Source organism: Sphaeramia orbicularis, chromosome 6 (assembly GCF_902148855.1).
Source record: "Sphaeramia orbicularis chromosome 6, fSphaOr1.1, whole genome shotgun sequence".
Lineage (NCBI taxonomy): Eukaryota > Metazoa > Chordata > Actinopteri > Kurtiformes > Apogonidae > Sphaeramia > Sphaeramia orbicularis.
The window spans coordinates 44,205,465-44,233,312 of NC_043962.1; the positions used below are offsets into that span (position 1 = coordinate 44,205,465).

The following is a 27,848-nucleotide window of genomic DNA, read 5'->3' on the forward strand; positions in this document are numbered from 1 at the left end:
ACATGCAAGACCACGCTTACAGAAAGGACAAAAAGACAGGACAAAAAGTGCTCAGTGTTCTACCATTCATCTGTATAGCAGCATGGATAAGTGGAAAAAAAAAAAAAAGATCCAATAAATAAAAACAAGATGCAATAAAACACCATAAAAACCAGTAAAGATAAAATAGAAACAATCTGGGATAAAAACCAGGAAAAGAACATAAACTTAAAAAATTTGAAGTCACAATAAGAATAAATAGAGCAAAGAAATGGAATAAATAACTAAATAAGTTAGTGAAGTGCAATGTCACTATTTCTATTTGAGCTCAGTGACGGCGACAGGAACAAAGCTATTTTTATAACGCTGTGTCCTGCACCTTGGGACTAAGAACCTCCGCCCAGAGGAAAGGAGTTGAAATTTAGCCAACTTCACTTCATTTCAATTCAGCTAGCTTTTGCTAATAACATCAAACATTTTTTAACATTATAAATGGTTACATCCCTCTATAATTGGATTAGTTTCCTGCCTTCTCTTTTCTCCTCTTCTAAACTGCAGCTACAGGCTTGGAAGGCCTTTTCATGGTGGTAAATTCTCCACCCTTGACCTGGATGCTTAGTTCAACACCTGTCTGATGATGTCATTCAGTTCCACTCTGTCTCTGTCACTCACACACACAGTGAACACTGGGTCAGGGAGAGCTCACCTGAGAAATTTGGGGAGGGGGGTATGTTTTTTCATTTCTTTGTTTTAAGAATCAGAATCAGAATTGCCTTTACTGTCATTTGACAATAAAGTTTTAAGACAGTTAATGAGAATCTACCACATCAGTACTAGTATTTCTTCATTTACTATAATTATTACTATTATTTTATTTTATTTTTTTGTCTACCGGTGGCACCCCCTCCAGCTGTCGGTGCCCTGGGCAACCGCTGGAGGTGGAGGAGTTAATATTCTGCTAACTTAGTTTTAAAACATTTCACTTACATTGGCCAGAAAAAAGATTTTGCAGAAGGTTGTAAATCCTATGCTGAGAAGCCAAAACTTGCAAAAATGTGCAAAATTATGTGAATTTCCTGCAGCACTAACTTCTCTTCCACAGGTGTACTACAGGATAAAACCTGTCGAGCTCCCACTAGTGGTAAAATTGTGAAGTCTCATGATGCTCCATTTAAATAAACTGGGATCAAAACTACTGAACAAAACACTTGCTTTGCATTACTTTATTGAAATTTCAAACATTGTTGACAGGACAACTTTACCAGGTAAACAAGGAAGAGGCATCAAGAAGTTATGATTAGGTAAGACCATCGTGACACCTGTGATTAACAGAGTACAAGCAATGTGTAATCCAATGCAAATGTAACTCCTGTAAAAATACATGAAAGACCATTTTGGGTGAATTTGTAGCCTAATGTCATCAGCTGAAAATAAATGTAATATCTATAAAACCATAACAGCACAAACAAAACTTTAAACGGCACAAACCAGCACAAGCAAACATGACCATTTTAGTTAAATATGGAGCAAGTGGTGGGCTAGCTGACCTCAGAATAACCTATAAAAGAATTGTTAATAACTCAATAACCACAACAGCATTAATGGCACAAACTAGCACAAATAAATGAGACTATTTATCCAGAGATTTTCGTTGGGTGGGGGGCCAATTTCATGTAGGTCAGGCACAGGAAAGCCCCTATTGTTGAAAGGAGTTGCCGAGGGATCATTATAATGTTCAGTGTTGGTTTTGATTGGTAAGCAGCCTTTGCTTTTGCAGGATTCATAAAGGTTCATTAAGTTGCTCCTGGTGATGAAATTCTAAGAAAATTCTGATGATATTCCTCAAAAGTTGAGACTACATCCTCATAGTGTTGTGCAAGTTACTTCCTAACTGTAATACGTTACAGATTACTTGTTACTGTTATTTAAAAGTAATTCCTGACCTTACAATATGACTGTCTCAGAATTGTAATGCGTTACATGACTCTGTATTACCTTAGAGTTACATACAGACTCTCCTCATAAATAGCGCGTGCATAGTAGAAACAATAACCCCACCTCCAGTCCCTGATGTATCTATCAGGGCTTAGTTATAGGCCTGTTGTAACCCAGCAAAGACTTGGTGCCCCTCTGCAACCTGTTGTCTTAGCCCCAAGCAAGTTGTTTGATGGATGAAACACAATGAACTGGATACAGAAGAATAACTGTTTTTGAACTAGAGGTGGAACTTCCTCCGTGGAAAAGGGTTATCAGATTTCGCAACCTAGAAATCAGTCACTTGCAGCTGTGATCATGGATGTAGTCAACTGAAACATTAAAATACCAATATGATAAATACATCTTAGCATTACTGAATATTAGTATCAGTGTGTCAAGTATGTTACTAACAAGAAGCCATGGATCACCAGTGACAGAGGAGACAGAGGAGCTGAGGAGTGTATCCAGCATGAACACAGAGAAGAGCTGAAGAGATGCTAGGACAACTACAGGAGGAAGCTGGAGGTCAAACTCCAGCAGAACAATGTGAGGGACGTGTGGACAGGGATGAAGCACATCACAGAGATGAAGGGGAGGGACCGACAGACATCAGGGAGACTGGACAGAACAAACCAGTTATCATGCAGCACCTCTCCTCTTACTCCTCTACCCCCTCCCCCTTCTCCTCCACTGAAGACGACAGAACCCTCCCCCGTATGACAGTGACTACAGGCCAGGTTAGGAGACAGCTGGAAAGACTACGCCAATGGAAGGCTGCAGGTCCTGACAGCATCTCCCCCAGGATGCTGAAGACCTGTGCCACTCAGCTGTCTGCAGTACTGCAACACCTGTACAACATGAGCCTGAGTCTGGAGAAAGTACTGGTGCTGTAGAAGACATCCTGCCTGGTTCTGGTCCCCAAGAAGTCAGCTGACCTGGCCAACTACAGACCAGTGGCTCTCACCTCTCATGTTATGAAGGTTCTGGAGTGACTGGTTTTAGCCCAGCTGAGGGCACAGGTGAAGACGTTTTTAGACCCTCTGCAGTCTGCGTATCAGCCACATTTGGGAGTTGACAATGCTGTCATCTACCTGCTGCAACGAGCCCATATGCACCTGGATGGTGGAGGAGGCACTGTGAGGATCACATTCAGTGATTTCTCCAGTGCTTTTAACATCCAGCCTCTGGTACTGGGTGAGAAGCTGCAGGTGATGGGTGTCAGCAGCTCAGTGATCTCCTGGATTACTGATACCTGACAGGCTTGCCACAGTTTGTCCTGTCTGATGTGCTGGTCAGTGGTACAGGAGCTCCACAGGGGACTGTCCTTTCCCCTTTCCTCTTCTCCTTATACACCACAGACTTCCAGAACAACTCTGAGTCATGTCATCTGCAGAAGTTTTCTGACAACTCAGCTGGTGTGGAGTGTGTTTGCTCTTACGTATATTTGTCTTTACTCATGTTTGCTGTGGTTTTAGATTGTTATTTAATGTGCGCCATGCTGCTGCTACACTGTCATTTCCTAGTTTGGGATAAATAAAGTCTGTCTGTTTGTCTATCCGTCCGTCTGTCCATCCATCCTACTGTAAATGCCAGTGGCCAGCAAAGTCTTCTCTGCTGACCTAAAGAATCAGAATCACTGATCTACTTTTACACTGCATTTTTGAAGAAGTTCTAAATTATACCCAGTAGTCTATTCTCTTAGTTCATAGATTTTCTATTGAACGCATTGCTTCCAGTATGTTCATGTTTGTCCAATCATACTTCATCCATCACCTGCTGATCTGAGGCCATCAGAATCAACAGTGGGATCTGGAGCTTCAAATATATGGAATGAACCTGTTGCTTTAACCAATCAGATTTCATGGTATCCACATGTTGGCAATGTAGCAGGCATTAAATAACATTGGCATTTTCACGTCATTTGATTGGATGGTCAAAGAGCGTACTCGTCAGAGCAAGCTCAGCTAGAAAACAGTATCTGAGGCAACTTTAATAAACGAAAATATATCTGTTCAGATTTAATAGACTTGGCTGCAAACACAATAAATTAAAAAAAATATATATATATGGGACCAGTGCCCCTGTGACTCACCAGCATGATCTATCAAGAATCAGTAAGTTAAATTTGTGAGGTTGTCAGGTTCTGCCTCTACATTAGAGTCCTGTGGTCTTGATGCAGGAGATCAATCTCGCAATAGAAGTGGGTGGAACTTTCAGTGGAGGAGAACTCAACTAATTAAATCAAAGTCCATATATGACTTCCTATATAACTATAGTAACTATATTGATATCTCTAACCATTTCCCTGTTATAAACATGAAAATATGGCCCATTATAAGTAAAGGCAAACTTTTAAGATTCCAAAAATTCATCAAAAATCTAAATTTTTCAAAACTGTGAACCAGTACTTTTGCAGAAGATGTTTGAAGAAATTGCTAACGACAGCGATGACGGACGCAATACCCTCACTTTAGCTAGTAGTAGTAGTAGGAGTAGTTTTGGTTGGTATGATACATTTTATGAACATTTTAGATTAGATTAGATCAGATTAGATAGAACTTTATTGATCTCTGGGGCAGAGCCCTCGAGAAACTGACATTTGTAGGTTTTTGCCATTTTATTCAGTAAATATTGATGATTCTTGAGATGATGTACATGGTGCAGCTGCGTCTGTAGTGAAAGGAGGCCTGCTGAGTTGTGCTCATTGTTTTTTTGCTTTATTAATGACATTCATTTTCACTATGTGAACTACCGGTCTACAATACAACTCCTTGCTATATTGCATTTCTTGTATAATACTGTACCCCTCGGTGTGAAATAAACCACTCATGTTTCACCAGACAATGAAGTGTGTGACTAGAGTAACTGAGTAATTGATTCCTCTTTCTAATGCATTTAAATTTCTTTTTGACATTTTTACAGGAGAGTAGCACCTATTGACAGGGTTAGTCAGAATTTTCACTTCTTCACTTTCACTTTTCTACTTCATGAGTTCTTTCAGTGTTCTCAGAATGGCTTTCTGTTTGGTGGCTTCCTGTTTTGTCTTAGGGTGTAGTCTGTTTGTTGTCCCCCCCCCCCCCCATCCCGCCACCCCAACTAACTGTGGTTGCAAAACACCAAAGACAGCTGCCCTCCGCACAGCAACTGCTGTTAAAAAAAAAAAGGACCAGCAAATGGAACATATAGAAATAAACTGAAACTCTGCAGATATTACCTAATTTTATGACTATGGAATCAAGTAGCTAAGAAAAGGTAGCTAGAAGTTATTAAAAAGAATGGATTTGGCTGTAAATCCACAGTAATCTAAAAATCTTTATTTCACCAAGACTAGAAAACATTCAGTTTAGCATAAAATGAGGATGATAATCTTCCTTTTAACATGTCTTCAGTTTCAAAATCTTTTCTGTTCTTAGAAAATTCTCAGAATGATTACAGATGGATCTTTAGCTGGATTATCACCAAGGACTGTAACTGCTTCCTGTTTCATGCAAAACAGGTAGTCTGACAGATGTTAACAAAACAAAAAAACCTCTGTAAAAATCTCAAGTAAATATTTCAGTTTCTTCCTCTGCATGGCAGTCAATGCAAATCACCTGAGATGGATTTTTCATCACTAAATGCATTGGTTTAGTTCTTATTCTGAACAGAAGGTGAAAATAAGTTTAATATAACTGATGAAGTGAAAAACAGGTGTCGCACATGTGGCCCGTGGGCCAAAATCGGCCGTCCAAAGGGTCCAATCCAGCCTGTGGGATGAATTTGTGGCCCATGGATGGAAAAGATTAAACTGAAGATATTAACAATCAGTGGTGTTAAAATCATTTTTCAGGTTCCACATGCAGACCAACACGAACTCAAGAGGGTCACACCAGTAAAATCTATAATACTGGAAGGTCTCAGGGCATCTGTGTGTGAGTGTGTGTGTGTATCTGCACTGTTCTCAGAAATGTAGACATTTTTAAACAGGCCAATTTGGTACCCACAGTTGAGGAAGAGCCCCATCTCCACATTAAATATCTTGGCAAGTTGATACTTTGGGAGATATTAGTCATTTTGGAATACAGTAGCCTTACAATCATGTTGCTCAGTTGACCGGAAGCACAGTACCACACGGCATGATGGGAAATGAAGTTAAAAACAGGAATGACACATTTACTAACTTCAGTCCCTACATATCGGGATTAATATGACAATGTGCTAGTAACAATAATAACCTATAAAGAAAACTGCAAATGTTCTCTTTATTTTAGTGTAAAAAATTAAAATTACATGAAAATGTTTACATTTACAAACTATCCTTTTACAAAAACTGTGAACTTAAACAAATATGAACAATCTGAAATGTCTCAATGTAAGTGTAATTTTAACAATATTCTGTCCGTTGTAAAATGTTTTGCGTATTTGTAATGCAAGCTGTAGTGTGAAGTGTAAATGAAAAATGGAGGCATAATAGAAATTATTTTTCTCAGACATTTCTAGTGCTGCCACCAACAGCTGATTTTCTAACTAATCTTTCCATTCATTTTTCGATTAGGCATGGATTGCCCAGGTGCTGTGACATACCCTTGGCTTGTCTCTGGCAGTGGTCACAGGGAGATCCCATTCCTACTGTGTTTGAGATGGGAGGGAGACCAAAAATAAATAGCCGGTCAATAGTAAAACGACACGTCGACTAAAGAAAAATTGCCATCGACTAATTTTCATGGTCGATTATGTCTACTAATCATGGCAGCACTAGACATTTCAGGATGCTTATGTTATTCAGATTTTTAGGGAAACTTTGTAGATGTAAAAATTTTCATAATGTAAATGGTATTTTTTCACTGTGTAGTCTGTGTTCTGTTACTGAGAGGTCAGTTGATAGTCTGCTGCTCTTTGAAATTGAAATGTGACCCATAAGTAACAAATTAAACCAAATATTATTGGCTACAGCCTGTACATTCATAGCCTGAGCAGAGTACAGAATGAGTGAGTGAGTTATAGGGAGGAGTTGAGAGACAGCGGGTGTAGGGTGGCTCGACAGGACACCTGTACCACAGCTCGGTGCCATGGCGCAGAAAGAGAAATAATGACAGAGTGACATAGGAGCCCATAGGATACCCACAAACACAACTGATCAGACCCGGTCCGAGCGCACCACAGACCGGGTCCCAGCTCAACTCTGGGTTTGGAGACGGCGCCCAGTGCTGTGGCTTCATGCAAAGGGTGCCAGGTGTCACAGCGCCGTGCCAAGGCATGGACCTGAGTGTCAAGTCCCAAGTCCTAAACCTTGAATTTCAAGTAATTTGAGTCTTTTTAACAGTAATACTGTATTACATTTAGATGACAGATCATATACACTTTTTAAACCAGCACTCGGACCGGGTTCGAGGTGCGCTCGCTCGGAGCCGGTCTGTGGTGAGCTCGGATCCGGTTGGGACATGACGGGAAAACCAGAAAACGTCATGCTGGAAAATGATAATCGTTAAGAAGAACTGATAATCTGATTGCCTCTCAGTTATGTTTGTGGGTATCCTATGTGCTCCTATATCACTCGGTCATTATTTCTCTTTCTGCGCCATGGCACCTGGCTGTGGTACTGGGCTGTGGTACTGCAGTGCCATGGCACCTTGCACCGAGCTGTGGTACTACGCCATGGCACTTGGCACCCATTGCACAAAGCCATGGCACCATCCACTGTCTCTCTGTCAGCGGTGTCACAGGTACTGTTACAACCCCCCCCCCCCCATATAAAGGTGTCCAGGAGAGGGAGGGGTGTCACACCTCTTCAGTCCCCAAAAGCATACAATGTAAAAGGTTTCTCAATAAAACCAGTTTATTAAAGGCTGCTTTCTTTAAACAAGGTGTTTACAAAAAAATGAAACAAAGTAATCCAGGTGAGTACAGTTGGACAAGGTGGTACCAAAATAAATCAAAAAACAGCAAAACCAAACTAACTGGTGACCTCTGCACTACCAAAAGAAAACTGGTGGGACAAAAAAAACATCTACCTCCTTACTAGTCCCAAAATAAAAAAATACAGAGGGTGGCACCAACCAACTAATCTAGTGTGTATAACATAAAACAATACTTGGTGCAGTGTATAGGGTACCCCGTCTTAACTAAACCCAACTCAACTCACCACGGAAGAACAAAGGGTAGGACACAAAAGCAAAATGGCTCTGACAAAGCATGGGCAGAGACAAGAGCAGCAGCACAGACAGAGAGGCAGGGGTGGATTTATAGTCTCTGTGGCCGGTCAGGATTGGACTGCTCCTTCCTTCACCTGAGCCGGCCCCTTCAGGTACAGCCCCGGAGGAGGTCCCAGAACTATGCCCACAACCCGACGACCAGGCCATCCCTGACCTAGAAACAAAAGTGGAGGAGAAACACACACACATACTCATGCCCTCAGGCATGTAACAGTACCGAAAGTGAGCCACAGGCGATGCCAGGGGCTCTATATCAGGGATTAAAGCAAAAATTTTTCATCTGACTGAAAATTTTCTTCAGGTCAAAATCATTGGCCACTATTAAAAATGATGCAATACAATACTACTATAGCGTACAAGTTTATATTGTCAAATTTGGCAATACTGTAAAACACACTGAATGGGAGAGTGTACAGGTGTAGAAGATTAGAAAGATGGATAGAAAAAATGTCATGAGTGGTATTGGTGGGGGGTCTGGGGGTCCTCCCCCAGAAAATTTTTAAAGCTTCAGGTCAATTTTGGTGCTCTCTGGTTAATTTTAAAGGGTATGAAAACCTGTGAAGCAAGTGCAAATAATAACTAGAAGAAAACCTTACTGCAAAAAATGAGTGAAAAACTTTTATTTAACAATTTAGGAACTCCTAAAACATAACTCCAACTCCAAAAGCACATGAATTTTGGGGAAAATGTCTGTGTAAATGTAACCCTACCCAACTAATCTTTTATTTTTTCTGCTTTTTGGCACTGAAACCAAAAGTTTCAAGCTTTTTCATTCCGGATGTACGGTTCTGTTTTTTCCAGACACATGGCACATTAGTAGAACTTTCACTTGAGCAGTAGAGGTGGAGGTTGTTGCAGGGACAGTGGAGCTTGGAGCAGTGGCTTTGCAAATACCAAGGGTGTTACTCATTCATTCAATTTTATCTTCGTACTGTACCACACAGATAGAAATAAGATGCTAAACGGGTCCAAATAAAGCACATATGCAGCTGGGCGTGTAACCGCATAAGGCCGCGGCGCGCACAGCCGCACGCACGGGAAGGGCACATACACACAAACACACACACTAGTCATATACCGGCAAGAGGAGATAAGCTATGAACCCAAACATGAAGGTACATGTAGATCAGTTCTGTCTTCTACCCTTTTCGCTGTGGTTCTTTCATAATGAAAGCTATTTGTTAGCACTAAACTAAAGTTAGCGTCTGGAGGCTGAACTTTGGTAAAGCTGAACTTGTCCATGTGTTTCTGAGGCACAGAATGAGCAGCGTTTCCTTCCAAAGATAAATAGTCATCAATCTCTCCTCCCGACATAAAAATAAAGAAGTCATCTTATTATCATCACTGTTAAACCTATCAGCCCCCTGTGCGTGGCGTGCCTGTGTTAAACACCTGCAGATTCAGGACAGCAGACCCAGGACAGGATCGCGGTGCCGACTGGACTTTGCGAAACACGTGGGGAAGTTACTTCAATATGACTTTTTTCCCCCCCTCAATTTTTCTATTTGACGGAAATCCGTCGTGGTGACGGAGAACTTTAATCCCTGCTCTATATGCACCCGCTGTCTCCCAACTCCTCCCTGTAACTCACTCACTCATTCCGTACTCTGCTCAGGCTGTGAATGTACAGTCTGTAGCCAACTCTATTTAGTGTAATTCGTTACTGATGGGACACATTCCAATTTCAAAGAGCAGCAGACTATCAACTGACCACCCAGTACATAACACAACGGACAAGTGGGTTTAAGGCGGAAGCTGGAGCAGGCGCTGGAGCCAGGTCAAACCTACCAATAGAAACTCTTCTTTCATCCATCAGCGTACGCCCCGCCCATTAAGTGCAGTTAAATTCGCAAGCAAAACTTTTGAAGTTGCAAACAAAGAGGAGTGATTGTCAAGCAAAACTTTTGAAGTCTCAAGCAAAAGTTTTTAACTCACAAGCAGAGGACTGATTTATAAGCAAAATTATCTTTTTTGTTCATCGCCACTTATTGTCTTTTGCTCTCAAATCTCTTTTTTGGTTGCAAAACTATTCTTTTAATTGCAAATCCATTGTTTTTGATTGATGAATAAAGAAACACTAATCGACTAATCTAAACGACTAATAATTATTAAAAAAAATAAAATAAAAAAAAAAATCAGGTGTTTGTTTCTTTGTTGTGTCCATTTTAGTGGACCAGGCAAATGAAACTTAAGATGCTTGAGACGGGAGGGAGACCAAAAATAAATAGGTGGTCAATAGTAAAACGACACGTCGACTAAAAAAATTGCAGTGGACAAATTTTCATGGTCGACTACATCGACTAAATGGACTCATTATGGCAGCACTAGTGGAATACTGATTTCCTTTAATCATGCAAAGTGAAGTACAGGGTTTACCTTTTTGGGCTCTGCGTTGTACTTATTCAGGTAGGTCTGAACCTTGTTGCCATAGTCGGGATGAACAGTCTTCAGTTGCTCAACCTGCAGAACAAATTAATATTTATATTCAGATACCAAGAAAAGTCATGTCTGCATGCAGATTATACAAGATTTGACCTAAACTCTGACAATATAAATGAATCTCATTCAGTAAAGACTCTAATTTAATGCTTTTAAATGCCCTTTTTAATGATGCTTAAACAAATTTAATGTCCATGTGCAACTGCAGATACAGTTTTATATATAGTTTCATGATGGTTTACCGTTGACAGGCTTTAACCTGGTTCTGAATAGTTCCTCCTCCAATCACTTCTGCTGAAACTTTCATTTTCCCATTTTTCCGACATTTGCTAATCTTCCCTCCGCTCTTTCGCCACAGCATGAGCACGCTCACAGCATGTTCCATTCCAAGCATCCGATGTTGTGACTTGGTGAATCGGCCATGAACAACAGACAATAAAGGGTTCCACCTGTCAATCATCACATCATACTTCTGATCAAAATTATTAAATGGTTATATAATCAAAATAAATCATGAATAACAATGCTTTTTTTTCCATCAAGTGTATTCCATTATTTAAAGCCTCTGGACATCGAATTTAATGCTTTTTAATGCCATTTAAGGCCATCATTTTCACAAAATCTTAATGACTTTTAATGGCTTTTACTGACCCGCATAAACCCTGTAAGAGACAAACTTTTTCCATACTTTATTAAGACTTTCATACATAATTCCTGACTTTTTAAGGTCTGGAAAACAGCGTTGCAAAATTCCATACTTTGTAAGACTTTCCAGTGTATACAGTATATAGATACAGTACCCTGTATCTGTTTTTACCATCTCAGATCTGAGATTTCCTGTTGAGACTCACAAGTTCCACCAACCACCTTTGGTGGTTTGATCAAGTGGAAACACTAACACATGCCATGTAATTCTGAAATCTGCAGCGGTTTGACCACAGATACTTGGTGAAGCAAGAACCTTTACAAAGTAAAATCATTTAAACAATGGAAACTTTTGAGGTTTATAAAGACATGAAAAGACAGTTGGATACGTTGGAGGTAATGTGACCTTACCATCCATTTGTGGATGAAGAGCTGGGCTCCCTTCAGAGCTCCTGCCATGTTCTGACAAAGCCTCTGCCACTCCTCTTCATTCAACACCTGAGTGTAGAACGCATGCACCTGAAAGAAAATACCATTTAGTTGGAACTGGATTGAATCAAAACAACATTAAGTGAAATTCACTGAACAACTGCAGTTTAAAAATCACAGTGTTATCTGTGAGTTACTAACAGACTGATGTTCATTATCAGCAATATCCATTCTATGGTGAGAAAATTGGTCATTTTCACACCCAGCAGAACTGGATGTGTGTGTCTGGAGTTGTGACCATCCAACAAATGCATGCCCAACAGTCTCATGTTTTGGTCTCTGCCTCCTGATAAACACAAGTGGACTGGCATTCATAAAGGTTCCTCATAAAGAGTTGCTCGTAATGAAGAAATTCAAGAAAAATAAGCCTTTTAAGAATTCCATGATTTAGGTTTGTATATTGTGATTATGTTTTCTAAACTTTCCCCTTAACTTATAAAGACCCAAACATCCACCATCGAACAGATTTAACTACTGATCTAAAATGTGTTGATTTACCCCAAAACAAAATAAATCAGACTTGATAGAAAATATGCATTTAACCTACTAAAGGACAACAGGATGTTAGAGATTCACTTTTAGGATTCAGTGAATTTTTAGGATTCAGTGAATCATCAGTGACGAAACCAGAAAACTATTACACAAACAGGAATGTGTGTGAATGTATGAAATACACTGGAATGATATGTGAATGTGACTTTTTTGTTACCTGGGTAACATTATCTCCATCTGCGCTGTTGTAACGAGCCACATCAGTAGACACCTGGAACCTGGACTCAACAAACTGAGGCTGGGTGTCTGGGGCACTGAAGCTGTTGGGGTAGTAGTTTGGAGCTCCACCTAGAGGACAAATTGGTCAAACACAGCTGAGACATGGGGGGAATTAAGTTACCACTGGACTTTAAGAGCAGTGGTTCTCAAATGGTCTGGCTTCAAGACCCACTATCACCCCTCAGTGACAAGCTGCGACCCAAACTGATAAAAGTTAAACTTCTCACATGTATTTAGTGAAAAGACGGTGTGTTTTGAACCTGAGATAATACAGAATATCACAGTATGAAAACACAGAAGACAAGTTCAACAATAAACCAAACTGGTCAGTAGGTGGTGATGCTAAAGAGGGAAATATTCCCTTATACACTGTATTAGGTACATGTGAACCAAAACTACAAAGTGCATTGAGTCACTTATTCAAGCATTAAACAAACTGAGGTTTTTGTCCTCAGTGCAGGTAAAACCATATCTGATGTAATCATTGTCATACCTGAGTTTTGCCATGATACAAAGATACTTTTGAGTCTTCCTTTATGTCAGGGATGTCAAACTCTGCCCTGCGTTATCGTTCCTCTGGCGCCACCATCAGGCTGAAAAGGACCATTTTTTGTCCCAGACATTATAAGACCCTTACACCCTTACAAGAATTGTGCTATATTTTTTTCCTCCTTAAAAATAGCTTTTAATCATTTAGTTTGTTTTATCTGTCTATTTTGATTTGCTTCAGCACCGGCTCATGTGAATAACAGTTGGGAAAACCATGACTATAATGTAGTAAAAGTGAATTAAATATGGTTTTAATTCAGTCAAAAATAACACAACAAAATAATGACACAAAATACATTTTATTGCTGTAGTTTGACATAATATGCATCTATGTCTTTGCAAAAGCTACAATTAACATTATAGTGCCCCTTCTAGTTTTAGAAAAAAAAAGCAGGAAGCGAGCCTTGGTGCCTAAACCTGTACTTTGGAGCCGTTTTTCATAATATCTATAGTAAACTTATATTTTTTTCAGTACTTTAATTTCAATAGTTATAGACAATAATGAAGATATTTCTTTGTTCTCTGCAACTGAAGATATAATTTCTATCTTTTGAAATATGATTTTATATTTTAAGTATTATATGTTTATGAGTCATTAAAATGAACAAGGATAAAAAAACTGTAGAACCATTTTCTGTGGTTTTTCATAGTTATTGTTTTGATGATTTTCAATTCTCAGCTTTAGAGATGAGGTGACATTTTCTAGTTTAGTAACAAGTTGAAAGACAGAGCTTGGGAAACAAAAGTGAGTTCTATTTATAACTGACAAATGATGTAAGCCTGCAGGGAGCATTCTTGTGTGACTGTGCAGAAGCCGTTTTCTGTCAGCATGGTGCAGCCTGTATCCTGGACTGATCTGTCCGGCTGCCCTTCTGCCCATTTGGTAAAAACCAAAGGTTGGTTTTTCAGATCGACTGCAAAATTCCCTTGTGCTTTTCTGTTGTTGATGCTGATCCAGGCCGTTTTGTCACCTTCACCAAACATCTGAGTCAGTGCATTATTCTCCTCCTCATTTTGGGGCAAAGCCAGCTGTAATCCTTGCTGGGAGCAGAAGACAACAGCTTTGGAGAAAGAGCTTCTCTCCTTGAAGGACACGAAGTATTTCTGACCAGCTCTCCTGATGAAGTCATACTTTATAACTACAACAGACAAATAGAAGAAGCTGTGTTAAAGTATCAAATTACATGGACTTTTCCCTTTCATACTTAACAGGAAAAGACACTCTCTTCAATCCAGAAATGCTTTTAATTCAAAAGGTCCAAATATACCACACACAAACAAAATCCAATAAAGGATGTGGATAGAAATAAAAAGATACTAAATACAAAATGCAATTTCTACAACAACTGTACCGTTCAGAGGTGTTACCGTCCAATTTTTACAGAATACTTACAACGAGGTTCAAGGTTTGATTTGCATTTTAGTGACATTAAGGGCAAAAATTCAAGATCTTGGTTTAGGGTCAAATTTTCTCCGAAATCTGAATCTGAAATTATTTATGCTAAATCTCTAGTTAAATTGGCTTCATGGTTGACAGAGCAAGTCAAAGTCTAACAAATTGGTGGACAGTTTCAAAAACGAATATGAAAATTTGGTTATAAAAAAAACTTGATCTCATTCATTCATTATCTGAACCCGCTTTATCCTCACTAGAGTCGCTTGGAGCCTATCCCAGCTACTTACGGGCGAAGGCAGGGTACACCCTGGACATTTCACCAGTTCATCACAGAGCTGACATATAGAGACAAACAATCACTCTCACATTCACACCTATGGGCAACTTAGATTAACCACTTAACCTATCAGTGCATGTCTTTGGATGGTGGGAGGACGCCGGAGTACCCGGAGGGAAGCCACGCAGACACGGGGAGAACATGCAAACTCCACACAGAAAGGTCCCACCCCTCCGTCAAAACTTGATCTCACTTTAGGAAAGTAAATGGGCCTAAATAATATAAACTAATTGCAACCCATGTAGGTGGGCATAATTGATTAAATTTTGGGGACCAGATATTGAAAATTGAGTGAATTCAAGTTTGTTTGTTTTTTTATTTTTATTTTTTTTAACAATGGTATGTATTTCTTTCACAAACTAAAAACCGATGGGGGTAGGGTTAGTAAAAGTAATGATTTTACTCATCTAATATTATACTTATTTGAAATTAATATACTTACTTGTTGGGTAATGCTTTATTCACAACAGAAAAAGAAAGAGAAAGGTGTATATTACCGGCACCAGACCTAGGGGAAATCTGAACTGGCAGCAAAGGTTACACTGGCAAGGGTGCACTGTGTAGCCAATAAAATAAGTGTGTGTGGACTGTGGATTAATAAGAGAGAGGACTAAAAGTTAGCGTGTTATTCCAGTTGCTGCCCATTTAATATTTATAAACTGCATAAAACTTAGTTACATCTCAGTCATGTCAGCTATCTGAAAGCCTTTTGCTTTAAGGTTCATTAGTCACATTTACACAAACAAAATCGATGTAAAAATCAAATTGGCAATAAACCATATCAAACCTAAAGTAAATTAAGTGCACATAAACTCAAAATAATTTAAATGATATTCCACATAAATAGGAATTGACTCAGTTATAATATGAAACTGTGCAGAAATAATATTACCCAAAACACACATTTACTGAACTCAAATACTTACATTCACTCACACTTCAACATATACAATACCATAACGCTCATACTATGTGGATATTATGGTTACAAATCCTTTTTGCCACATTTACACAAGTGTCTTAAACTTAAACTTAACTGACTGTCAAAATGGCCGACAACAACAACCGGTTGATGCGCGACTGAATGTTAGACTTGTACTTAACTGTTGGATAAAATGGCTGACAATGACAATGGCCGTTAACGAGCGGCTGAAAGTGAAACTAACTTGCAAATGGCAAATCATTTACTCACGGTTAACTGGCTTTAATTCATAATGTCTACTAAACGTTTCTTTTGTTACCTTAAGGTAATGTTTGCAACTTACACCTACAAAACTCTGTGAAGAAAGAAACTCACGGAGGTAACTGGACAAGATGGCGGTCGCGGCCGAGACACAGACTGACAAAAATAACCTCTGTACTCGAAATGCATCTCGAAACCTTATTAAAACTCTACCGTAGTGATGGGTCCGGCAACACCGATGCGTCGGCACAGGCGTCGAGCTCATGGAGCAAACCCCGTGTCGGTGCGCGTATCGCTTTAAGAAAGTCACGTGACCGATACAGTTGCTGTGTCGCTGTGTCACTGTGTCGCCAAACTGTGTTTAAAGGGAAGCGCATCTGTCACCGGGATGTATCCCAAACGACTGCCAACATTTGTAGTAGCGCTTTTTTTTCCCCCTCTATCTTGTCACTATGGAGCCCAGCAGGAAAAGAAAGGTTTCGGCCTGGTGGGATCACTTTGATCATATTTCGCCAACGAAGGTATTTTTTTCTATTTACTTGTTTCATCCTGATCCTCAGTTTCCACTGGATCTGTCAGAGTTAAAATCCATTTCAAAGTTAACATTAATTCAGTGAATTAAAGTAAGTTTTATTCATTCATTTAATTTTACTGCAGGTTAAATGTCCCATCTGTCAAACAGAACTGTCATACACAAACAAAAGCACATCTTCAATGCTCAGGCACTACAGAGCACTTCATGAAAATGAGGACACAAACCGGCCTGCACCAGGAATGAACACAGGTAGGCCTATACAGGCATTTTACAACTTCTCTGCGGTCGCTGTATTGGTAATTTATGCATCGCACACACTCTTAATTTATTTGTAAAAAAGTCATGTGATCAAATACCAACACTTACAGCAATAAGAAACAAATCCAGGCAAATTGTTTCCTACTTTAGATCAAGCACTACAGCAAAAGAGAAGCTTGCTCAAGTGCAGCAACAGATGGGACGGCCAACCCTAAAACTCATCAATGAGGTACCAACACGCTGGAACAACACATATCAGATGCTATCAAGGCTACATGATGAGAAGGAACCAGTGTGGGTACCTCTTGCCTCGCTCAGCACTAACATTACTCCACTGACGGCAGACGAGTGCACAGTCAGAGCAGAGACACTGCTTGTGCTTGCTCCTTTCTATCAGGCCACAGTGGAGTTGTCAGAAGAGAAGAGAGTTTCTGGGTCCAAGGTCATCCCGATGATGAAAATGCTTTATCATGCAGTTGAGCATAATGCTTCAAATTTGCACACACCTGACGCAATACAACTACATGAACACCTTAGGCGTGGTGTCACTGACACTGCTTCCAATCTGGAGTCACTGACTGTGTTGACACTATCAACACTTCTTGACCCAAGATTTAAATCACTCGGTTTCCGAAGTTCCAACAAATGTAGCGAAGCAAAAAGTAGACTGAGAGCTGAATGTGCTGCTTTAATGGGCCACACATCAGCCCAGCCACAGCCTGGACCTTCCTCGGCAACAGCTTCAGGCATGTTATTCAGCCTTATCTGTTTATTTGTGCATTTAATTGTTTGCAAATCATGTACTAAAATACCCATCTGTTGTTTCTTAGACAACCTGTGGCAATATCTGGACAATGAAGTCGGCAGGCAAACCACCAACACTAGAGCAGATACAATAATTGAGGTCCAGAGATACATGTCAGAAGGCAACATCCCCCGTTCCAGTGATCCACTGAAATACTGGGACAGTCAAAGAAGAAATTACCCTCACCTGTTTCAGCTCTCTTTACAGTTTCTTTGCACACCAGCCTCCTCGGTGCCATGTGAACGATTATTTTCTAAAGCCGGAGAAATTGCATCAAAAAAGCGAAATCGGCTGAAGGCCAAAACTTTGGAAAGGCTTATTTTTTTGAATAAAAATTTGTAAAAAAAAAAAAAAAAAAATCCCAGTCCACAAGCATCCTCATTCACAACACGTTCACTTAGATTTTCCTGTTATGATACATGTTCACATTATTTATTAACTGTATCTAAAAATATCAAAGATATTTTAAATTTAAATGAAGATATGAAATAATACAATATAAAATACAATGACTTAAATTATATTATTGTATATACTAGGTCATTAAATCAGTGTCAGTTGAGTCTGTACACTAGGTTGCCTGTAGGGATTTTTAAGGTCCAGCAGGTGTCAGTATTCAGTGACACAGTATCAACACAGTATCAACACAGTGTGTCATTGTGTCGACACGCTTCATGAGGCCTCATCGACCCATCACTACTCTACCGAACACGCTACGAAGCCCTAACAGTAGACATTCATTGAAGCTGACCATGGAAAAAGAAGTCTGAACATACCTGTGGATTAATAAGAGAGAGGAACAAAAGTTACCGTGTTGTTCCAGTCACCGCTCATTTAATATTGAGCTGCGCATGAGCGGAACACATACCTGAAGTCTCCCTCGTGAACCCACAGTGGGATCACAGCGCCATCTATTGACATATTACAGTATTGACCCAATGTCAAAACTAATTTGACTTAGATTACCTTAAGTACTAAACAAAAAAAAAAGATTGGGGTGGTGTCTGTTTCAATCATATAAATATCAGGGTAGAGACTGCGATCTGGTAGGATCGGCGATTCTACCAGTTGAGACTCCGATCGTAGTCTCTACTGGTAGAAACTCCAATCCTGCCAGTAGAAACTCTGATCGGGTTAGGGTTAGGGTTAGGGTTAGGGTCAGAGACTCTGATCGGAGTTTCTACTGGTAGAATCGCCGATCCTACCAGATCGCAGTCTCTACCCTGACATAAATAAATAAATAAATAATTTGCCACCTACTACATATAATACATACAGATTTCTGATAATATCAACTCTACATAAAGAATTGTAAGTCAAATTCTTACCTAGAAGCCAAAAAATCCAAACAAAATTGTCACAGGACGTCTTCTGAGGAACTGGCTGATATGACGTCATTGACTTTGAACTGAAATCACTGAAACTGATACTCATTCAAAAGGGCAGACCATAAGCTTTTCTTCTAAGGTTAAACGTAAGCAAGTTCAGTGAAAATTTGCAAGCAGCAACAGGATTAATATGGGTTTTCAAATTATTTGTCACTGAAAAAGGGTAATTTTTGCCCACTTTTCAGTAAACATCATGCAAAAAGTCACACAAGGACAAGTGATACACATTTTTTGATGTTATATGCTGAAACTACTCAATTTTTCCAATAAATTCAACACAAGACACTGCATGAAAGGTATAGATTTATTCCACAATATTTTTTTCACAATAATGTCACAAGAATGATACTCAAAGTTTCAACCTTATCTTATGCAGCTCTAAGTTTGCCAAGATTTTCTTCAGATCCTGAAATTCACGACTAACAGAACTGTAGGGATCTGGATTGAAAAGAGGAGATTCATGTTTCATTCTTTATAAAAATATGCTTTAACTTTAATACTTTGGTTTATAATCCCCCTTTACCCTTCATAGTGATGCACAATTTAGAAGTACTGACTTTATTGACATTTTACTTAAGACAAAATGTTGAAATGCTGCATTTTTTTCAACAATGATTAGTTGATTTACTCTATTTGGACAAAAATATTCAGACATGTTGAACTCAGGTGTTTCTTTTCTAAACAGTGGTCCGGCTTTACTTAATTTCTGTCAGTATTGATTTCTACATTTTTTTTTATCCGTGACTATGGATATTTTAAATGTTCTTCCTCTAAATTTCAAAAATATTTTTCCTGCTCTGACTGTAAATAACAATTTTCTATCACAACTAACCATCTACTTTCTTCACATCTCACTTTGGAAGAAAAATCTACTGTTAAACTTTAAAGAAATATAAACATTTATATCTCAAATCAGCATGAACAGGATATCAGTCAATTAGTCATCATCCTACTATAGTGGACATTCTGCGCGTGTGTGTCCGACGTGTGTGTGTCCGATTGATGTCCCTGTGTCTGGCGTTTGTCCTGATTTTGCAGCACAGGAGGGTATTTGTACGGGTTTTCCTCCAGCCTTCACAGGCCCGATCACCGCCAAACTTGCCAAATGAATAGACACATTACCTGACTATGTACTAGGTATAATTTTATGTCCGTATTCAAATGTTGTGAGGTATTCTGGGCAATTTTATCCGTCCTGGCTCGTTCAGCCAGGCACGAGAGATGTGACGTTCGGGGACGAGTCGAGTCTTTTGAACGGCTCTTTTAAGTGAAAGATAACAACCGATTCGTTGTGAGCTGTTCGTTTACGTGCCGTTCTTATATTCAAATTGTCCACACTGCCTTCATGCTTCACCTGTGTGCCCCATGAGTCTGAACTGTCCATGCTGCCTTCACCTGAACGACTAAACACATCTCCGAGTTTGAGTTGCCCGCAACACCCTCAATTACTTTTTAAAAGTCATTTGCCCAACACTGGTGGTTATGCTGCCGTTCATGAAATTTCTACTGCTAGCAGACCATGCTACAATGTGGAGACTGCACTTCAACTACCGCTGTATGAATGTAATAATGCTTGACAGGCCAAACAAATACATGCTCTTCCCTTTGTGCCTTGCATTTTGGCTCAAATTATTACCTGCACAATGCATGATTAAATGGTAGTTTACAAATGGATAGTGGTGGCAGACAACTTCTACTTATCACGCTATCGTACAATGGCACCACGGGTACAATGCCGCTAGTCAGGTTAATGGGAGATTTTTCCTCCTAAAGTGAGATGCGAAGAAAGTAGATGGTTAGTTGTGGTAGAAAATTATTATTTACAGTTCAAGCACAAAAACTATTTTAGAAATTTAGAGGTAGAACCATGGTCATGGATAAAAAAAACACAAAACAAAAAAAAATATCAATGTTGAGAGAAATTAAGTAAAAACCATCTCTGAGGCATTTTGGAAGGAAAGCTAACAATTTAAACAAAACTAGTTTATGTTATTTGAATAATAATCATCATAATAATAGAATTTCAAATATGTATAAGCCTATGAATATAATGAAGTATTTACTTTTTGGGAAAATAGAATAGAATAGAATGTTAAGGGACTGGAACACAGTTCTATAAATTTGTGCTTAAATGGATGTTCAATCAAAAGTTCTGAATCAGTAACAGTTAAACAGCACCTCGTCCACACATTACAATAGGTCCAGGATATCCAGGCATTCCAGCAGGTCCCCTAGGTCCAGGGAAACCAGCTGGTCCACTTGGCCCTGGTTCTCCTGATGAGGAAATAAATAAATATAGAAATGTAACATGATTTTACTTGATAATTAAAAGTGGTGCCACGTCATCAAGAGGCTGAGACTGGCCGGTCGGGGTTAAGGGGGGGGGCACCTTCAGGTCACAAATCGGTGTGTTTGACTGCACTAACGCACTGAACAGCAGCCAGGGGTACCCAGCCTTCTTGGAGTCCCTGGGTGGGGGTCTGGAAGGTGTCCTGACTTGGGACTCCAGTGTTCTTCTGGGGGACTTGAACACTCCTGTGGGCAATGACAGTGTGACCTGGAGGAGTGTGACTGGGGGGAACAGCCTGCCTTAATCCGACTGGTGTTCTGTTGTTGGACTTCTGTGCACGTCACAGTTTGTCCATACAGACAAACATAAGGATGTCCACAAGTGTCCATGACACCAGGACACCTGAGGGCATAGGTCCATGATGGACTTTGTATGTGTTTCATCAGACCTGCAGCCGTATGTTCTGGACACTTGGGTGACATCTCTGCTTTTTGTAGATGATGTGGTCTTCTTGTGTTCATTAAGTAGTGACCTCCAGCTTACACTGGGGTGGTTCACAGCCAGGATGAGGATCAACACCTCTAAGTCCGAGGCCATGGTTCTGAGATGGAAAAGGATGGAGTGCCCTCTGAGGATGAGTTGCTGCCTCAACTGGAGGAGTTTAAGAAATGAGAAGCTACTGACTGTATGTTTGGGTCAACGAATTTGTTGCAGACTTCTCTCTCCTCGGCCACCTCCTCTAGCTCCTCTGGGGGACACCAAGGCGTTCCCAGACCAGCCACAAAGTAGAATCTGTCCATCTGTGGTCTGCCCTGGAGTCTTCCCCTCATTGGACTTGTGTGAAACACGTCTCCAGTGAAGTGTCCAGGAGGCATCTTGACCAGATGTCAAAACCACCTCAAATGGCTCCTCTCAGAGTGGAGGACCATCATCTGGTCCAGATGGACAAACTCCTCACCCTATCTCTGAGGGAGAGTCCATCCACCCTGTGGAGGAAACCCATTTCCACCGCTTGTAGTTCACAGTTCACTACTTTTATTTATATTCACATCAGCAAAAATTCAGTGGTAGGGTCATGCTACTGCCCAACAATGCTTTGTGGTCAATTTATGTTTTTGATTTTTAGATTAGGCAGTGATTTTATACAAATGAAGCCCTACAGAGCTTTTTGTTTAGTTAGATATTTATTATTTTGTCGTTACAGTATTCTGTATATTTGTCAATTTCTATATTGAGAACATCTGATTTAGATGGAAATATACAGATAACAGTTATGGTAAAATACAAATCAAATATGTCACAGCTCTGTGGAAGACATTTTTGATATTAAAAACAGACAAAGGGCTGAAAATTGGACAACTACAGTGTCCAGACTGAAATCTGTACACCACTTATGCCACAGTGAATCAAGTTGGATTAATGAAATATTGTGTGTGTCATTACCCAACAATAATGGTTATAACTACAAATTAACAGGAGAACAGATCCAAAAAGACCTACAAGTTAGCAGTTCTCCACTTTACAAAACAGCTGCTGTGTCCACAAAATCTTCAGGATTTCTTTCCAGCTGAGAGAAACATGTAGCATATCTGCAGTGGAAATGCTCCACAGTGTTTATGAAAAAGCAATGCCAGTGAGTACGAAAGCACTTTTTTTTCTTTGTTTTATAAACATGAGTCAATGACTTATGGAAACAACGGAATGAAACTTATTGATAAATTTTATTCTCTACATTGCTGAGTGAAAAGCAAAGTAAGTATAAGCCAAGGATACTCACAACAGCCCAGTGTGAATTCAAAGGTAACTATATCAGAACAAAGAAAACTGAAGTAAAATACTTTTTCAGCAAAATATTATTAACTGAATGTAAAAACAAGCTTCTATCTCCACTGTGATGCATCAAACTACAAGGGTTTCATGGGTGAATCAGTGTTGCAGAAAGTGACCATGTTTCCATATTATGACAAAATGCCAGATGAGACTTTTATAAGGCCATGAAAGACAAAAAAAAAATCAAAATGGTAAAATTTGCACATAAACAAGAAAAAAGTATCATAAAGAGGCAGCGGCAGGCATCTATAGTTTGAGATTTATTTTCCATAACGGTTGTTGTAATTGTAGCTGTAATGGTCATATGCTGCTGCTGTTTGGTAAGCAGAGACAGACACCGAAATGATGATCAGGATGACTATCAGACAGATCAGGATGACGGCTGCAGTGTTGATGCGACAGGCAGTAGTTCCATAGTTTTTGGCACCATCCAGGTCTCCTACCATCTTCCGGTCTCTGGCCTGAAAACACAAAAGCATATCTCATTACCTGCAAAGGTGTGTGTTAACTTTTTTGTCTGGGGTTTCTCTTACATAATGTTTTTTCCTTTCATCTTTTAATCTTATTTGTCATTATTCATACATTTTTACTTCTTGACAAATCCTCATACTCATGACAGTTTCTTTTAACATCTACTCTTTTCTGAGAACCCTAGCTCTGTCCTTCATTTTTCATTTCATTCATTCATCTATTTGTTTTGAGCAGAGGAAAAAAAATAACATTTTTTTGGGTACAAGGAACTAATATCAGAGCAAATACATTAATAAATAAAGATGATCAAGATGAAATAGCAATTGCCATGTACACTAGTAAAAACAAAATAAATTTAATATGTACTGCTCAAAAAGGAGTGGGAAGAAGAAAACTTATTAAATCCCACCCCCATCTCACATTTATACAACATAACACATTACTTTTACTTCCTTAATGATATAGTAACATCTGTTTAGAGTCCTAATAATATAAATATCAGATAGAAAACAGATTAGGAAAACTGATGTATATTACACTCAGTAACTAAATGATAGTCTGCAGAACTTATAATACAATATATTTGAATAATAATCACATGCTAACAATGGTGATGGAAGTGACACATACCAACATGGTAAACAACGACAAGCACAGACCAACAAGAGTAAGAAAGAGCCAAGGATGGAATGGCCCGGAAATTCACAATAAGCCCCGCCCTCCCTGTATGTCTTATATTACTGTACGATAACTGTGGGCTCTTCATATGCTCTTAATAGCAATAATCACACACTGAGACGATGCTGTAATTGGGGTCACGTCTTTACTGCGGCTCACACTCATTACAACACTAGAACTAACCTTACACCATGGCCCCATCTTGTGGTGGGAGTACTGGCATCAATCACACTCCGTTACCACTCATTGCAACACACCACAGATTGGAATCATAAAAGAAATATACCCTAACCCTAATTTCTGGTGGAAGACAATCCTCCATTTTTGATACAGCAGCTCCTCAACATATACATATATGTGAGAATGGGTTTAACTCCAGAAGAATATTAGTCTCAGAGCTACCAGATCTACTTTCGAAACATCAGCAAACAAGCACTTTTGTCATTTGTTTTCCAATTAACGTGATTAAAATACATAACATGTATATATAACGTGTTTTATATCTAATAAGAGATATAAACTCTACATTTATCCAATTTACAACATCATTCTAATAGAATATTTGATTACTGTGGAAAATGAGGTTACACAAGTTGATGATACACTCTTACCTGAATCTGACTTCCCCCCCCCCCAAATAAATAAATAAATAAATAAAATCTTATGTTCATGATGAGGCTGGTGCACGCGCACACACGATGGGAGTTAATGTTCATCCAGTCAGATAAAGACAGTAGCACCTTGTCTTTAATCTGAACACATGCACAGACACAACAGCAGCTTCTCTCAGTCCAGTTCAAACAGAGGACAGAGGTGGACTGAACTACATGGAACATTTTCTAGCTACAAAAAACATCAGCTAACTCCCACTTAACAGCATAAACAGTGATCTATGTTTCAATGCAGCAAAAATAGGGACTGGTGTTGATAATAATGTGTTGGTAGTAAGTGGTAGAAGTAAACAAATGTGTTATGTCCTGGTTTAAACCAGGTACTTACACCACGACTGTATCCTGGGGTGCTGTAAAAGGGGGGGTAAACATGACAAATTCATGGGGCCCAGCACTTCCAGGGGGCCTGGTGAATGTAGGTTAGAAGTTGTGATAATTTCATGTAAGCTCCGCAGTAGAACAGAGGCTCAGAATCTGGGAGTCGGACGTTCAAAATCAAGGGTTTTTTAACTTTCGTTTTCATGCCCATTGCGGTTGTTACGGTACCTATGAAACACACCCCTATACCTCCAGTTGTTACAGTACATTTTGACATTTTTCTAGTATGTTAAGAATGAACATAAAAAAAACAAGAATGAACATAAAATAAACAAAAAAAAAGAAAAATTTCAGTAACCTTAAAATATTTTAGGGGTGCTGGGAATTAATTTAGGGGTGCTTCAGCATCCCCAGAAATGGGCTAAAAACGCCCATGGTGTGAACGATTTATGGATTATTTCATACGACCTTCTCAAGGCAGACTTATAAGAATGGAGTGATGCACTACTATGTACAGAAACATCTCATATCCACTTTAAGAACGCCGTGGTAATCTCTGTATGTGTGTTTGTTCATGTGAACGCTTTAAGGGTCCCCTAATAACATCGTATCGTGTTCTTATGGTCTACTTGCAGCCACCACAGGAACATGTGGGTTCTGGAATGGCCTCCATATCTACAAACGTGTGTTTTTCTTAGGTTGTTTCAAAGGCATTTGTTAGTGCGCCCTGTTAAAGGGGGTTTTGTCCTATGTTCGTGGAAAATCTTGGACAGGATCACTTCACCTGGCAACAAACTTAGGAACAGTCCATGACCACTCATTCTTATAAATCCGCCTTGGGAAGGTCGTATGAAATAATCCATATATCGTTCACACCATGGGCATTTTTAGCCCATTTTGGGGGGTGCTGAAGGACCCCTAAATTAATTCCCAGCACCCCTAAAATATTTTAAGGTTACTGAAATTTTTCTTTTTTTTTTTTCTTTATGAGGATTGTCTTCCACTAGAAATTAGGGTTAGGGTATATTTCTTTTATGATTCCCATCTGTGGTGTGTTGCAATGAGTGGTAACTGACTGTCATTGATGTCAGTACTCCCACCACAAGGTGGGGCCATGGTATAAGGTTAGTTGTGGTGTTGTAATGAGTGTGAGCTGCAGTAAAGACCTGACCCCAATTACAGCATCGTCTTAGTGTGTGATTATTGCTGTTAAGAGCATATGAAGAGCCCACAGTTATAGTACAGTAGTATAAGACCTACAGTCATAATACAGTCCATTCCTCTTTTACTGTGGCTCAGCATTTAAATAACTTTTATCAGATTTGATGGTTTAGTCACAGAGTTTCTCATACCCAAAAAATGTTACGCTTTTCTCTCACAAATGTGGGAATGATGGTCTGAAATTGCGTTAAAATGTAGAAAACAGTGAAATTTCTCTTGCCTGGCCAGCCAGTACTCTGGGTGCTCAGCACCCCTAAACCTCTGATCCTAGAATCACCTCTGCTCACGGGTTCCTTCTAATTGTCACTACTGTAGAATATATTTTTGTTTTCAGCAAACAAAATTAGTTTTAATAATTTAGATACATTGAATAAATCATTTAACCTTAACCCTGGTTTAATGTTTAAGTCCAGTATGCCTATTATTAAGCTTCATTTTAAAGGCAACTTCTTCTAGTTTCTGTTTAAAAACATGGCTGGAACACAATCTAAACTACTTCACTTTGATCACTTCTCAAATGGAACCTTAACATTACAAAGGAGTCACCAATGACCTGATGAATGTCAACATCCTCTTGATGCCCAGAAAAGCATTTTTGTCCTCTGTAGGGGACAAGAGTTTCACAGCTTTACTTAAAAAAACAAACTACTGTCCACTGCAAAAGACATTCAATAACACATTAAACACATGAATCAAATCTGAAAATGTTGCATCATGTTGTTTCCAATCAGGCAATTATTTAATGTAAAAAAACAAAGCTTTTCCTTTCTCGGGTCTCAGGAGGATATGTCTGCCAGCTGTAGGCATTAAAACACACTTGGAGTTAATACAAGTTAAGTTTTTACCTTTGTGTATTGTGTCTTGTCCTGAAGGTAAGTGACAAAAGCTTGGGAGAACGAAAGACTAATGATTTAATTCATCATAAAGACAAATCTGTTCCATTCATTGTACCTTGACAGAGTAGATCAGAGCGGCCAGTCCCAGACAGCAAGGGTTTCCATAGAACAAGGTACAAATGGACCAGATGATGTGGTCCTTGGGTGACTCTCTGATGTTGACCACGGTGTGCTGAACCACTGTATGTCCTGCAGGCTGTCCAGGGTACCCTCCTTGCAATGGAAGAGCCTCATGGTGACCTGAGGGATTCATTGTCTACCCAGCTGTTTGCAGAGAGTGAATGGTGGTCTGTGTGTGTGGTCTGTGTGTCAGCTTCCTTATAAAGCAGTGGTTCTCAACCTTTTTTGAACAAACGCCCCCTGACCTCATCATGAGCACCCTGCCCCTCATGATATTCAGATTTAATAATAATAATAATAATAATAATAATAATAATAATAATAATCTATATCATAATACTGGAAGGTCTCAGAGCATCTGTGTGTGTATCAGCACAGTTCTGAGAAATGTAGACATTTTTAACTGATCAA

At 39.4% G+C, this 27,848-nt stretch overlaps 3 protein-coding genes across 3 annotated transcripts; all 3 read right to left on the reverse strand.

The window, feature by feature from the left end:
* Positions 1 to 2,987: 2,987 nt before the first annotated feature.
* On the reverse strand, positions 2,988 to 12,576 carry LOC115420383 (catalase-like; the record flags this gene model as incomplete). The annotated part of the gene is made up of 4 exons (XM_030135620.1): positions 2,988 to 3,158; positions 10,524 to 10,607; positions 11,643 to 11,750; positions 12,430 to 12,576. Coding segments are annotated over 4 exons (510 nt in total), but the record flags the coding sequence as incomplete, so codon positions are not given.
* Positions 12,577 to 13,796: 1,220 nt separating this feature from the next.
* Positions 13,797 to 22,107, reverse strand: LOC115420384 (mannose-binding protein C-like). The gene is made up of 5 exons (XM_030135621.1): positions 21,917 to 22,107; positions 21,776 to 21,833; positions 21,373 to 21,499; positions 21,121 to 21,216; positions 13,797 to 14,179 (listed from the first exon to the last, which is right to left on the reverse strand). The coding sequence occupies exons 1-5, from the start codon at positions 22,105 to 22,107 to the stop codon at positions 13,797 to 13,799; spliced, it is 855 nt and encodes a 284-aa protein (XP_029991481.1).
* An 827-nt stretch (positions 22,108 to 22,934) lies between these two features.
* On the reverse strand, positions 22,935 to 27,617 carry LOC115421598 (dispanin subfamily A member 2b-like). Its single transcript, XM_030137557.1, has 2 exons — positions 27,373 to 27,617; positions 22,935 to 23,523 (listed from the first exon to the last, which is right to left on the reverse strand). Exons 1-2 carry the CDS (start codon positions 27,568 to 27,570, stop codon positions 23,323 to 23,325), a joined length of 399 nt encoding a protein of 132 aa, XP_029993417.1. The 5' UTR covers positions 27,571 to 27,617; the 3' UTR covers positions 22,935 to 23,322.
* Between the last annotated feature and the right edge of the window lie 231 nt (positions 27,618 to 27,848).